The following is a 15,418-nucleotide window of genomic DNA, read 5'->3' on the forward strand; positions in this document are numbered from 1 at the left end:
TTAGCAACTATAAACAACCACTTTGATTTTTCCATTAGAATTCTAACTTAAGCATTTATTGAGAATATATGGAGAAGTTGTAAACCTACTACCTGGGAAATAAAATAAAGTTTTAGAGCCTGTTAATACCAATTACATGAAAGAAGGATGACTGGAGGAGGAAGTACTTCCGTTTTGTTTGTTCCTGAATACTACAGCAGGAAGACAAGAAGTAGTTAAAATTTTAATCCTGGAGATAATTTAGCTTCCCATTATTTATTTGTTATAGCTTTAATTCTCAGGTTATGATTAATCTAAAAAGTATCAATAATGTTGCTCAAAATAATTCTTAATATTTGATATAATTTCATTTACACATGCATTGATTGAGATCTAAATTAGACAACTTCAGCTAAATTTTTGCTTTCTTACCTGTAAAAGTATAAAATACGCTCTAAGATCATCTTTTGTTCGTGGGCTGAAAAAGAAGCATAATCGATTAGAGATATTTAGTCTCAACAGTATCTAATAAAAAATGATCAGTATATGTTTCTGTGAGAATTCAGTTGATAAAAGCCAGAAACTTGATTTAAGTTAGCATGTATTGTTATTGAGACAGTAACATATCCACAATATGTTGAGACTATAGGTTCCTCTGTGCTTTCTCTATGCTGGTTCTGAAGATACCTGAAAACTGAATTAGGCTGTAACATTTTATGAAGTAAATATGACCAACTCTGCAAACAGTTCAGAGTCTGAAAAATAATTAACGATTTTAGAATACTTATGTTTTTGTTTTAATAAAGGATGACTGATAGCTCAAAAATATTTATGCACTGAAAAAAATATACTTGTGTTTATGGTTCTGTTTCTGAAGTGATGTAGAAGTGTTTGCAAATCAAACCACACTTTAAATATATGGTATATTTCTAATTAAAAGAATCGTATTTTGAATACTTCTGAAAAGTAACTAATTTTTGTTTTTTCCATGTTAATCTGGATTTTCACCCTATCAAATCTGACGAAAGTTTTGTTATTCCCAAAGTTGATAAGTGTTTCTTTCTCTCCCTCTCAAGATCTGTTGAACACTCACAAAAACCTAGAAGTAATTTCTTCAATTAAAAATGGTTCACCTATATAATCAGATGCAATTCATGATCCTTGATTGGATCCTGGATTGAAAAACAAAACCCATACATTAAATAACACTCTGGAGACAACTGAGAAAATTTAAATGTACACTGCATTTTAGAGAGTATTATTAAATGAATATTAAATTTGTTTGGTGTGATAAGGCATTATGGTTATGCAGAAAAATGTTAGTAAGAAATACATCTGAAGTAATTAGCGGTGAAATGTCTTCCATTTACTTAAAAAAATTACACATACACTCAGAGGATGAGAAAGCAAAAGCAAATGTGGCAAAAAGTTAACCACTGGTGAAGAGTGAACGAATTTTCATTTTTTAACTTTTCTGCTAAATGTTGGGGAAAAAATGGTTTACGTCCAAGTATTTTTTTTAATTTCCTTTGAGAAAATAAAATGACCAAATAATTATTTACTTTTTTGGAATAGTTAACAAAATAAATATGAAAACATAATCATTGCCTAGATTATACTAGATGACCTTTACAAAATGTAAAGCCACATAATCTGAAATATAAATATATAACAAATATATTTTTAGATTTGAAATAAACATGTATACACATGTATATATAAAAATTTTAATTAGTACTATTTCTTTGTGGAAGAATAATTGCAATTTAACAATGATTCATTGAGGTTCAAATAAAATCTAAACTATTTTTGTCTATACTCTATATAATTGTCAGACTATTTTTTCAACGAGACTACTGTTTTGTTTTATAAATTATACTTGAAAATATTTTAAAACATTCAAGGCAATTCATAAATATTAAAATTCCTGGTGATAGGAGAGTCCTGCTTTTTTCCATTTTTTAGCTGTGCCATTACAATTTCCAATTTTCTATCCTATGCACTAGTATTTCAGTAGAGTATACAGTTCTCGGTATAGAAATTGTGCTTAAGATCACAGGTTCTTTTGCCACACTGCCTGGGTTCTAGTCCTGACTCAGACATTTACTGGAATATCTACAGGCAATGTACTTAACTTCTCTGTAAATTAGTATTCTCAAATGTAAAATGCATATAATCATATTACCTATTTCATAGGATTATAGTTACAGATTTAATGAGAAATACATGTAAAATTGATAAAAAGGTGCCTAGCCCATAATAGTCAATAGACTAGACCTTGTTATGATAAATCCAAAATAAAACAAAATTATTCGGTAAAGACCACGTGCTCCTTTGATACATAAATTACATCAAATTATTTTAATCTGCCTTGGGCGCACTTTTGAAGAGCAGAGGTTAGAAAGCTTTGTGGGTTTATCTGTTAGAGGGAACTGAGATCCCAGTAGTTACAGACCACTCAACTTTCTCATTCTCCTAAGAAGTCTCTTTACGCTAAATTTTTCTCTTTATTTTTAATGAAGCATTATGTTTTCAACCAGAAATATAAAATTCAAAGAAAATGCAAATTTATTACTGGAATGATAAATTAGGAAAAATACTTTTTAAGTTAAAAATCATATGAAAATATACATTATGACATTATGATTTCAATTGTTTTAAAAAGATGACTAGATACATCAAAATTACAATTACAGAACTACCATCATTGAGAACTGCCTGAAGTCTAGCTGAACAGAAGTCATATAACTAAGGATATAGAGAAGAAGCCACGTTGAGACTGTGTGTCAACTATAATTAAGTAAAAATTTATTTAAAAAATATGACTAGACAAAAACTGCAAAATGTTAACTTTTTTAATACTATTATGGCTTTTAAAAATTTTCTATAATCTGAATTTCTTTGAAAATCACAACAATGTTATTAAAATATATAAGGTATGCTCAACATTATATTTAAGAATTCTAGTTCAATAATATTTTAAAATTGGGCTTAATATAAATATTTGAATTATAATTTAATGATATTCATTTGGCCTTACTAGAAGCTGTTATTTAAATTATAATGCTGTTTAAATGTCAATTTAAATAATATGTACTTTTAAAAGTACATTTTTGCGTCCTACATATTCACGGTTCAAAACATTATCATTTACATTGCCTATCATTCCTTTTATGAGTCAAAATTTAGTTCCAAGAAAAAAATATTTCAGTAGCTAAACTTATACTTTTTTTTAATTAGAAACAAACAAACAAACAAAAAACACTTGCTCTGGCTACCAGTAAGTCCAAGGCTAAATTTAATGCCCATATTATTTCATCTTAGGTACTGACGTAACTACCCATCCTATATTTGTATAGCACATATATTTGTACACAACAAATTTTATATACAATTTTAAGGCATCCAGAGAGCCTCTGAAGCCCACCAATGGACCTTCCTGATGTCACAAATCTCAAGTTAAAAAGCTTTGTTAGAAATGGTTAATAACTTCTTTCTCATCTGTTTTTATTATAACAACTAAAGTCAATTCTGAGAGTAAAATACATATATATTAAAGATATATGGGATGTGTAAATTAACCATCTGTATCGACTAGCTAAATATTAGTTACAATTACCCTTTCCATTCTCGTAACAGGCTGTTAATGATTCCCTTTAATACTGTCTTCTGAATGTCTTGAGGCTGTAGGCAAAAGAAAATCATAAGTTAATTAGGATGAGCTACTTAGATGACTTTTAAAATATTGTTTATCCCTTCACCTACTGAAGACATCTGGGTCACTTCCAATTTGTGGCAGTTTTGAGTAAGGCTGCTATAAAATTTGTGTACAGGCTTTTGTGTGGACATAAGTTTTCAAATCATTTGGGTAGGATTGCTGGCTCATACTGCAAGCCTATGTTTAACTTTGTAAGAAAATGAAAATACAACTTATCAAAATTTTATGAGATATAGCAAAAGCAGTACTTAAAAGGAAGATGTATAGCAGTGAATGACTATATTAGAAAAAAAGAAAGATCACAAATCAATAATTTAAGCTTTCAACTTAGGAAATTAAAACAAAACAGCAAATAAAATCCAGAGTAAGTAGAAGAAAATACACAATAAAAGAGCAGAAACCAACAAAATTGAAAACAGGAGAAGTAATAGAGAAAATCAATGAAACCAAATACTGGTTTTTAGAAAAGATCAATTAAGTTGATAAACCTCTAGCCAGGCTAACCAACAAAGGAAGAGAAAATATACTAATTATTAATATCAGAAATGAAAGGGGGATCATCAGTACTGATCTCATGGTTATTAAAAGGATAACAAAGAACTATTATGAACAGCTCTATGCCCACAATTTGAAAACCTAGATAAAATGGACTAATTTTTTGGGAGATACACTCTCCCAAAACTCATACAAATAGATAATTTGAATAGACTTATATCTATTAAAGAAACTGAATCTATAATTAATAACCTACCAAACCACATGCACCAGGCCTAGATGATTTTACTGGCGAATTCTACTGAGAATGTTTATAGACTGAGAATGTTTATTGTACTATGTGTATAAGTTACTTGGCTTAGTTTTTCTTTTTTTCTTTTTTCAAAATTTATTAGTTTCAAGTATAATTGACTTAGTTTTTTTTTTTTAAGTATGGTTATGGTATTCATTCAAAATATACCTAGGTTGTTTTCTTCTGTTTCTATTATAAGAGAGAGTTCTTCCAGCATGTTGTAGATTTTTAATTTTTTAGTGCCTATAAAACATTAACATCATTCCAAGTCAGAAGTCAGAGATGTGTCCTAGGAGTGGAACTTTTGAGGCATAGTATATGCATATGCTTAGTGTTAGTAATAATGCCAGGTAGTTTTCCGGAGTAGTTGTACTGGCTTATACTTCCCTAATCAGGTTGTGAAAGGTCTGACGGCTCCATAGTATTGCAATTCTTGGTAAGGTACTTAAATTTATTTTTACTAATTTTGAATGGATGTGTAATGCTATCTCCATTTCTCTGATGACAAATATTATTAAGTACCCTTTCATACATTTAATGGTGAAGTACTGAGATTAGGAATAAGCAAAGATGTCTGCTATTACTTACTTTATTCAAAATTGTACAAGAGATTTTAGCCAGTGAAATAAGGCAAATATAACTATACATACATACATACATACATACATACATACATACATACATACATACATATAAGGATTAGAAAGATATAAAACTCTCATTTATTCATAAATGACATGATTGTCTATATAGAAAATCCAAATAAATCTGATGTACTATTAGAATTAATGAATGAATTTAGCAAGGTAAATAAAGATAAAATATATGAAAGTACTTCTATATATTAATAACAATTAGAAAATTAAATTATGATAACATAAAAAAAAAAATCAAGTACCTAGAAATAAGTGTAACAAGACATGTGTCAGATCTTTACCCAGAAAACTACAAAGCACAACCAAGAGAATTAAAGATCTAAGTGGAGGGATATTCCATGCTCATGGATTGAAAGAGCGTCAATTCTTCACAAGCTGATCTATAGCAGTGGAGTTCTTAAAATGTGGTCCCTGGATCAGGAGCATCTACATATCCTGGGAACTTGCTGGAAACACCGATTCTTGTGCACTACCCCAGGCCTAGTAAATCTGAACCTCTGTATTTTAAGAAGCCCTTCCTGTGATTCTGATACATGCTAAAGTTCGAGAACCACTCAGTAGATTCAGTGTAATGCCAATACAATCAAATAATTTAACATCCTTTTGCTGAGTAAGTGAAGCGTAATTTTACTTTAGCAAGCCTTCCTAAACAAGAACTGGACATAAATGTATTTTCTGCTTAATTCTCATTTAGTTAAAAAAATAAAAACAATCTAACTTTCTGAGAATTCCAAGTAAATTTACTATAAATTATATCAGAGTTTCTAATATAATTGTTACAAAATGATTTTTATAGTATTTGTGTGGTTTTTACATTTGTGTAGCTGCTTTTGAAATACAGAAGAGACAAAGAATTGTACTATCTGCATTTGTTCATAAACAGTACTTACAGTATTAAGTAAGGCATCATATACAGCATTCACAAATTTAGCATTAATCCCAGAGTCTTCAATGGTATTAAATGAGGTGGTGGCATCTTTCTGCAAATTCAGTTAAAGAATTAAGTGTATATAGCGTTTTAAGGACTGTTTTTAGTAATATTTGAACCATATCTGTTCCTTCATAATTTCTAATATTTTTCAGTATGATGATAAAAAAAGAACTTTTAGAGCAAAATTGCTAAAAACAATGAATGCATAAGAATTATCTTAATAACATTCTTTTGAAAACTGAAAGACTAGAGTCAGATATTAACATTTAGTACAAATAAAAACAATCAAGATATCAGTTCAATATTTATTTCTGACACATATAATTTCAGAAGTAAATACATATATATTTTTAAACAGTTGCTTAAGTCAATGTTGGGTAAAAGAAAAAGAGATAAATTTGTATCATTTTCTGAAAATTTAAAACTAAAAGTGAAAAATGTGTTTTATGTATTATTACCTTAAATGCAGCATTTAGTTCTGGGAAAGAATCAAATGTTGTTAGATAAAAATCATATACTGCTTTCCAGTCTCCTGATGACTTAACTTTTTCTACATCTTCCCTAAAATGAAAACATACATTAAGTATAATAGAAAGAAATATTATTCAGATAAAATAGCATTACTTCTTTACAAATATGTCACCAAACATGCAATTTGAAATACTAAAGCTGAATACAGAAATGTTTCAATTAATGTAAAGTTTATAGATTTATAATTCTTAGATTAAAATATTAATCCAGCTTCAACTTTCCCATTTACTTGTTTTAAAACTTCATTCTTGATATGCTCCTTATAATTAACACTCTCTTTCACTTTATAGCCAAACTTGAGATTCTGTTTACATTCTCTGCCTCTACTTTCTCATTATCCCTTAGTCCTTCAAATATCTATTTGGATTCTTGTTTAGTAGTGACATAGCTTTTATAGTTCATATGTCACATAGTAGATTTCAAAAAGTAAATATTCTACTATCACCACCTCTATAGCCTGCTTTGCCTGTTTGTATTCATATTCTCTTATTTAATGTTTTTTTTGTTGTTGTTGTTGTTTTGGGGTTTTTTTGCTGCAACATTACCTGTTATTTATACATTTGTTTTCACCTTCAACTTGAGACATCTAGTCTTTTGTGTCTTCACTCTTGGCTAATATCTTACGATCTACAATTTCTCACACAAAAATATTTAAATTATGCAAAGTACTGAAATGCAGATGACTATATGTCTACACAGAACTGTGAGCTGAAACTTACTGAAAGTCTTTCATAGTTTTGGGCTGAATAGGAAGAACAGGTTCTGGAAGAACTGGGGCTTTCATTTCGGATGATAATGAATCTGTAGAGATACGCTGTTTTTGTCTAACATCAAGGCAAATTGGTGGTAGGTCTCTCACTGTGAAGTATAAAAAAGCATTGAATGTAATTAATCATAACATTTTTCCAAGTTATAAAATTCTAGGCTCATTCAAAATGAACAAAAAATAAATGAATTGTTTTGTATTGCATTCACCTTGGGATCTTATAACAGAAAAACCTACCATAGCGAAGGGTGCTTATGGGACTATTCCTCTCACGCCCAGCTTCACCCACAACAGATATTAGGCTGTATCTTACATTAAAAGTTATCTATATATGTAATATAGAATATCTTTCCCCTGCTTTTTTCCCAAAAGTTGTCTTTCAGGAAATAGTTAAGATTCAATATTATTAATGTTTATTAGAGCTTCGAATATATGCAAATCATTTATTTGCATTCTCAGAAATTCTTTATTGGAGTTTTAGTATTTTCTTAACATTTTGAATGACATTTTTATGTATTTTTCTTTGTCATATTTGCCAGTTCATTATCTTTTTGTACTTCATAACCTTTTCATTGTAAAATAAAATGAATACACAAAAATCTCATAAAACAAATGTATGGCTTAATGAATTATAAGGCAAACATCTTTGAAATCACTAACTAGAGTGTCACCAGTCCCTGCTTGCTTTGACTACGCATATATTGGATAGACTCTACCTATTTCAATTTTAGTTAATTTCCTCAAATTCTTTTTATATTTCATTTCTTTTTAAATTTTAAACATTTCCTCCTTTCCATCTTCTAATTTCTTAAGGCACACTGTTATGTTTGTTACTTTTGTGTTTCTATTAAATTTTTTTTACATATTTCTAATTCCTTTATTGTCATCTCATTTGTTTTTACAATCCGGATTTATGTTCTTCCAAGTGTCATATCATTTTCTTAATGAATTTTAAGAAATTCATTAAGAAATTCATTAAGAAATTCCTATCTTGAGATAGGATTTTATCTGTTTTTGTGGGTACATGTTTCTGATGTGTTTTCATTATTTGAGTAGCTGTTATTTTTTATTACAATGAAATTTTTTACCTAAAAATTACAGAATTTGGTTCCTTTTCTATTGTCAATATTATTTGAAATGAGTTTTCCCAAACTTTAGAAGGAGGTGTACCTCCCTTTTTTGTTGTTTTTATGTGAGACTCAAATATATGATAGCTTGTTTTCTGAGATTTCCGGGCCCTGTTTCCCTCTTCCACTTTTATTCAGGTATCCTCTTTCCTTAATCTCTTACTGTCCCAGTGCTCCTCAAATTAGTCATATTTAATCTTAATATGGGGCCCTGGCCTGGAAGGGAGCCATAGTCAGTCAGTTTTGAGAATTCACAGGGGCTCTCTACTCAGTTCAGATTTGACCATGGGCCTTCTGCATTCATCTACTCTTAGAAAGACACCTCCCAGTTTCAGCCTTTGTTCTCAGACTGGCCTCCTGAGCTCCCCAATGAGTACCTTTTGCTTATTTTGAAGCTCTCCTGTTCTCAGCTCCATCAACAGCCTGGATGCTTCCTTCTGCTTACACCTGCCCAGAAGCTAACACCATGGAGAACTTATTGTTTGGGGGATTTTTTCTTCTTATTGTTTTAGACCATTTATATTTGGGTTTAAGTCCGTCGTTTTATTTTTTGTTTTCTATTTGTTTTCTCATTTTTCCTGCCTTCCTGTGGGTTCCTTGAACATTTTTTAGAATTCTATTTTGATTTATCTGCAGTGTTTCTGAAAAGTTGTTCTAAATATTACATTACACACAAAACTTATCATAGTCTTACCAGTTGAAATTATGTCCCCTTTTATATCTCTTTACCCTTCTGTTTATAGTTATCTTAAGTATTTTCTTAGAACCGTACCAGTGTTATGTTGTTTCCACTGTAAACTATAATTTAGAAAACACAAAAGGAATAGGAAAGTTTATTGTATTTACCTATTTTTTGATAATCATGTTCTTTCTTCTTGATGTTTCAAGTTTCCTTTTATTTCCTTTCTGTTTAGAGAACCTCCTAATGCATTCTTTTCCAGTAGGTCTACTGGTAACGAATTCTCTAGAGATTATTTTTTTTCATCTGAGAATGTCTTGATTTCCTCTCCATGTATGAAAAATATTTTTGTGAGGGATAGGATTCTGGGTTGGCAGTTCTTTCAGCCAGTTCCTTCTGGCCTTCATGGTTACTGATGATAAATCTGCTATTATTTGAATGGCTTTTCCCTTACATAGGTAAGGTATCATGTTTCTCTGGCTGCTGTTGAATATTTTTTTTTTTTGTCTTTAGTTTTCAGAGATTTAATTATGGTATGTCCTGATGTGGATTTCTTTGGGTTTATCCTGTATGGAGTTTGCTCATGTCTTGAACCTATAGGTTTATGTCTCTTGGACAAATGTAGAAAGCTTTCAGTCATTTCTTTTGAGTATTTTTTCAGCCTAACTTCTTTTTCTTCTCCTTCTAAGACTCTAATGAAAAGAATGTAACATCTTTTATTATAGTCCCACAGGTCTCTGAACAGTTCATTTTTTTCTATTGTTCAGATTGGGTAATTTCTATTGTTTTAAATTCCAGCTCATTAATTCCCGTCCTATCCATTCTGCTGTTGAGCCCATCCACTAAGCATTTTACTCTGGTTATATTTTCTCAAGTATTAACACTTCCAAACCAATAGAATAGATTAATATTTTATAGATTCTGAATTGTACAATAATGAAATGTACATATATAGAATTTCATTCTCCTCTCAAATAATCAGGAGATATTCTCAACAAAGCAAACACAGCTATGTCAAACAGCACAGCAGCAACATAGCTATAAGGTCTTCCTTCATTTCTTATCCATTCTCCCAATCAAGCAGCTATCCTTGGGCCTATCACTGGCTTCAGAACACTAAAATATATTTCATTAGTGTTAGGGTATATTTTAAAGTAAATTTTCATATTAGAAGATAATACAGAGATGCCAATTTCTTATACTCGACATCAATGGTTTTCAAAATTTTATATCAGAATCTCCTGGAGAGCTTGTTAAAATGCTAGTTATTAGGCCCTCTCCAAAATTTGTGATTCGGTAGATCTGGGGTGGGGCCCCTAAATTTGCATTTCTAACATGTTCCCAGATGATGCCGATGCTGCTAATCCGGGGATTACACTGAGAAATACTGTTCATCAGTTTTAGGAGAGAGCAATGATGCTGACAGCAGAAAACATTACTGAATTTCTTTAATTCAGTTCTAAAATTGATTTTTATTACCTTTTATTAAATATGGAAATACCCAACTTCTAGTAATTTGTACTGTAAGCACAAATTGGACAGAGGTTCCATTTATCAGCAAGTAAAATTAGATATCTCAACAGATGACTTGTGAATTATATTTGGAGATCTTTATTAATGGGAAAGAAATAGATGATAGCCTCCTCTTTCCAACATCAGTCTTGTTACTATTACCTTTTGAGGTTCCTCTACAGTTTCTCTTCCTCTTCACCAGGCTTACCCTTTCCTATCTCTTCCCACACACCCTTTCCAACCTGGCTATAAACACCCACTATTAGATACAGACTCATTCAAATATAAATTAACTTATTCACTCACAGAGTATATACACACATTTTTATACCCACTCATTTTTATTAATACCATGCTGAGGTAGGATAAGAGTGAAATGTAATTAGGAAGAGAACTAGATTTCGGCAAAGCCTGAGACTGGAGATATTCTTATATAAGAAAAATAGTAATGCCAAGGCCAAGAGGATTATAGGATGAGGTTAGAACCAGAGACCCAGATGGGATTTATATTTAGTTCAGAAGGTAACTTGGAATGAAGAGTAACGCAAAATGTTAACGTACTATGTTAATGGAACTTGACTCAGAAAGAAAGGCAGAATCCTTTGCTCACATTAGTGAATGAAAGCCAAACTACAGGATGTGACATTCTGCTATTAAGAAAGGAAGAATAACAGCTCACAGCTGCTGTCATGTTCCTGAATATCAAGGCATTGTTTCCAGAGACAGGCTTTCAGCCTGTTCTCACAGATGGTTATTAAAATCTAATTCAAAAGAGAAAATCAATAACTGTGGTGATGAGAGATTAATTAAATCTCAAACTGATATTATAAATAGAACAGGCCAATTTTTGTTCTATCATATGCAGCTTTTTCTGCAGTATAGAATATTGTAATACACTGAAAAAGCCAAAAAATATTTATCAGTGAAAACCTGTCATTTAGGTTTCATTCAGCCAATACTTGGGAACGCTCTGTGCTAAAATAAGCAGTAATCATTTCCCCTTTCTTTTAATAAAGTGTTGCCAATTTTAGTTGGTTGCTTAGAAACATTAGGGAAAACACTTGAAGCCACTGCAAGAAGAGTAAGAGTTATGGTAGTGGCTGGCAGTATATTTTAAAAAATGTAAAGATCATAATACAACTATGTATAAGGGTGAGATTATTAGGCAAATTTTGCTAGCTCATTGTTTTCAAGAAGCTATCACAGGCTGACTGGTTGAAAACGAGTAATATGTAGCTTTCCATAACTGTAGCCACAAAAATGAAGACTGACATTTTAAATTGGCCACATGATTAGGAGACTGACGAGTGTTCCTGGCCAGCCAGCAGGGATGATAATGCAGCATCAGCGGTAAACAAGAGTCTCTCTGTAGGTTGGGTGTTTAGTATGAGGAACCTAGGCCTCTCTTTCTTATCCCACTCCTGCCGGAGAGGAAATGTTGACATAAAAAGTTTGTTTCTGGTGACACACTAGTGCAAAATGCTATACCTTAAATTTCATCTCAAATAATTTGTAATTAAATAAGTAATAAATAATGGAAAAGCACCAGCCATGGAAGTAAGGGACTAGATCCTGCTGCTGCTACTAACTTTCGTAACCTTAGACAAGTCATTGAAACCCCCTAGGCCTCAGTTTTGACATTATAAAATGAGAGAGATGGCTCAGTCAGTCAGTTGTTCCCAAGGTTCCAGAGAATTTAAAGGGCCCCTTCAGGGAATGGTGCTGTGTGGATGTGTTTACTCAGAGCAACGCAGCTTTTCTCTGCTTAATGTGGTGATGCTCTAAGAAAAAATTTGTTTTTCAAAAAGCGTTTTACTATAAAGACAACAAATAACAAAATTAGGTTTGAAAACCACTGGTTTAATAATTTCTAACTTTCATCTCTACCACTACATAAGAAAAAAATGGACAGGACTTAAAAACCAATCAAAAAAGTTAAAAAATGTTCTCTATTAGAGTGAAGTATATAATGACCTACAATAGACTGCAGAAGCATGGAAACCTAATATGCATATATAATCTCTACACCTGACTTTAGTTACAACTTCCTGCCCTACAACAAGGTATAAGAAAAAGTTCTGAAGTAAGAGTCAAAGACTTGGTTCTCTTCCTGAATGTGCATTTTATTTTCATATGACGTGATGGTTTTAAAATATGCCCATAAATTCTTTGATATTCATCTCATCAAAAGATGGAGTCTAATTCTTCTCCTTTTGAATGTGGGCCAGACACAGTAGCTCCCTGCTAATAAAAAAAAAAGTAGCAGAAATGATGCTACCTGACTAGGTTACAAAGGGCAATAAAATTTCTGCTTGGCTGTTTCTTTTCCGATGCTTGCTCTTGGAATCCAATCACCATGATGTGAGGAAGCCAAGTAGCCAATGAAAAGGCCAGGTGTAGGTGTTCCAGCTAAAGCCCAGCTAACGTCCAAGCCTATAACCAGCATGTGAGTGGCTAAGCCTTCAAGTGATTTCCACATGGAAGACAAACCAAAATAGACAAATGTAACATGAAAGAATGAGAAATCATGCAAGGAAAAAAAAAAACTATCACTAATTCACTCAGAAAGATAAAAGATAGGACAACCAGGAAATAAGAGGGTGCTCTAAAAAAAATATTCAGAGGGGAAAAAATTCTTTTAATTAAAAGCATAATAGCAGAAATAAAATACTAGAAGGGTTTTGAAGAAATTCTCTAAAATATGGAGCAAAAGGATAAAGAAATGGAAAGTAGAAGTGAAAAAAATAAGAAAACTAAAAGTTCAGGAAGTCTGGCTTTTGAATAATAGGAGATCCAGAAAGAAGAGGTGGAAAAGCAGATGGGAAGAAATCATGAATACAAAATTTCTAGAAAATTCCTATCAAATACATAGCACAGGGATGACCCATACCAAGGCACAGCACTGTGTGTGCAATTTCAGAACCCCAAGACAAAGAGCTCGTACTGCAAGCTTCTAGAGAGAGAGACAGGCAAAACAGAGAGAGAGATAATTATATAAAGGACCAGGATCATAATGGCCTAAGATGAGAAATGTACTCTGCACAGACTAGAACAGAGTAGCCTAAGAGTAATTCTGATGTCTGTTATCACAAAGATACTACCATTGTACTCGCCTTTTTAAACTGAAGATAGAATGAATAGGTGAGCCCAAATTGTTATCTGTACTTTGGCTTGTCTAGACAGTGGGTGATGAAGTCCCCACTTTCCATTTTTTGCTCTGCTGTCTGAATCAGCTGAGGATACTCAGTTCACTTTACTGCTTTAACCTAGGAGAGGCCATATTTTTGTCAGACTTCTGATACACAGTTCAAATGACAGCTCTGTTAGATGTTAGATGTCCCAATAGTTGTCCTTCGATTCCCAAGAGTCACTCATGACCTTGCCCACTGACTTCCCTGGACTACAGTCTTGGGGAAACTGGAGCCTGATTTGATTCAGGGACTCTGTTCAGATTATCGTCTCCTGGGAATCTTCACCTAATAGTGACAATATCGTACCTCATACATCCAGGTTTGTGCATGCTATTCATTTTTTCAAAACTGAGCAGTATTTGTTTACGGAAATGTACAAAGTAACAAAACTATTTTTTTAGTAAGTTAAATTTATTGGGGTGACATTGGTTAGTAACATAAGTTTCAAGTGTACAATTCTGTAATACATAATCTGTATATTGCATTGTATGCTCACTACCCAAAGTTTCCTTCCGTCACCATATATTTGACCCCTTTTACCCTCTTCATTCTTCCCCCACCCACTCTCCCTCTGGTAAAAAAAACTATTTTTAAAAATCGAGGGAATAGTTGTTACCTCTGGACAGAAAGGCAGGGCAGTGAGATTGGGGTGGGCTCACTGGAGCTGGTAATGCTTTTTTTCTTGAGTGCTAAATTCCTGAGTTTTCATTTTATTATTATTGTTAAAATCATATACAAGTGTTGTTTTCATTCTTCTATATGTGTGATATGTTTCGAATTTTTAAAAATTTGTATAGCCAGTTACTCATGGGTTAAGAATAATGGAAAATCCTGCCCCATTTCAGCCTCTTCCTCCACAATAATAAGGAAGTTTCTCCACATAGCGGCTCAGCAGTATATATTCCCACTCACATTTACTGAATTTCATAAGGAACTGAGTACTTTTAAATGCTATTTTTCATTTATCCTTACAATATTATAAGGTAACTTCTTATCTTTTTTTACAGATGGGAAAACAAGCACAGAGAGTTAAAAAACTCTTCCAGAATCATACAGCTGGTAAGTTACAAAGCCAGATTCAAACCTGCCCTCGTAAGTTACAAAGCCCATGTTATTTCCACTACTGAATAATGTGAAACCTTCTACCACGTAGAAAAACAAAATGGAATCCTAAATTTACATGGAAGTAGGAGCTAGTAAATTATGAAATGTTAAAACTTAACAAAGATCAAACAAAATCAATATGTTGAAAAATTAACCCTTTAAATCCTAAAACTTCATGTAAAAGATATTTTACAATTCATAATGCCCCATTTTCTCATTATATAAATGAGTAACTGAAGGGCTCATGAATGCTAGTTTATTCTCTAAGGTCACAGTGACAGTTACTGGTAGTAGCTAATGCAAAGACTCAGTTCTTATTTACTGTGTGTGTACCAGGCAGGTAATAAAAGAGCTACATTTTGAAGGATCCCTCTGTCAGTTTAGTACTTCAGTAGTGGCAAGCAGCTGAAACAGAGTGCAAAGTGAATGAGTCATAA

At 32.1% G+C, this 15,418-nt stretch overlaps 1 protein-coding gene and 1 long non-coding RNA gene across 4 annotated transcripts in view; one reads left to right on the forward strand and one right to left on the reverse strand.

The window, feature by feature from the left end:
• The window catches only part of LOC120609320 (uncharacterized), a 92,495-nt gene that overhangs the window by 44,240 nt on the left and 32,837 nt on the right, over window positions 1–15,418 (forward strand). For both annotated transcript variants that reach the window (XR_005654734.1, XR_005654733.1), the window contains exon 3: window positions 14,885–14,936. This is a non-coding gene — a long non-coding RNA (uncharacterized LOC120609320). The remainder of the gene's footprint in view (window positions 1–14,884; window positions 14,937–15,418) is intronic.
• Window positions 1–15,418, reverse strand: part of HECTD2 (HECT domain E3 ubiquitin protein ligase 2) — a 64,162-nt gene that overhangs the window by 29,781 nt on the left and 18,963 nt on the right. For both annotated transcript variants that reach the window (XM_039871745.1, XM_039871744.1), the window contains exons 3-7: window positions 7,322–7,460; window positions 6,530–6,632; window positions 6,031–6,120; window positions 3,599–3,663; window positions 412–457 (exon numbers count right to left, since the gene is read on the reverse strand). In XM_039871745.1, coding sequence (XP_039727679.1) covers window positions 412–457; window positions 3,599–3,663; window positions 6,031–6,120; window positions 6,530–6,632; window positions 7,322–7,460 — 443 coding nt within the window. The remainder of the gene's footprint in view (window positions 1–411; window positions 458–3,598; window positions 3,664–6,030; window positions 6,121–6,529; window positions 6,633–7,321; window positions 7,461–15,418) is intronic.

Source organism: Pteropus medius, unplaced genomic scaffold, assembly GCF_902729225.1.
Source record: "Pteropus medius unplaced genomic scaffold, Ma_sr-lr_union100, whole genome shotgun sequence".
In the NCBI taxonomy this organism is placed as follows: Eukaryota; Metazoa; Chordata; class Mammalia; order Chiroptera; family Pteropodidae; genus Pteropus; species Pteropus medius.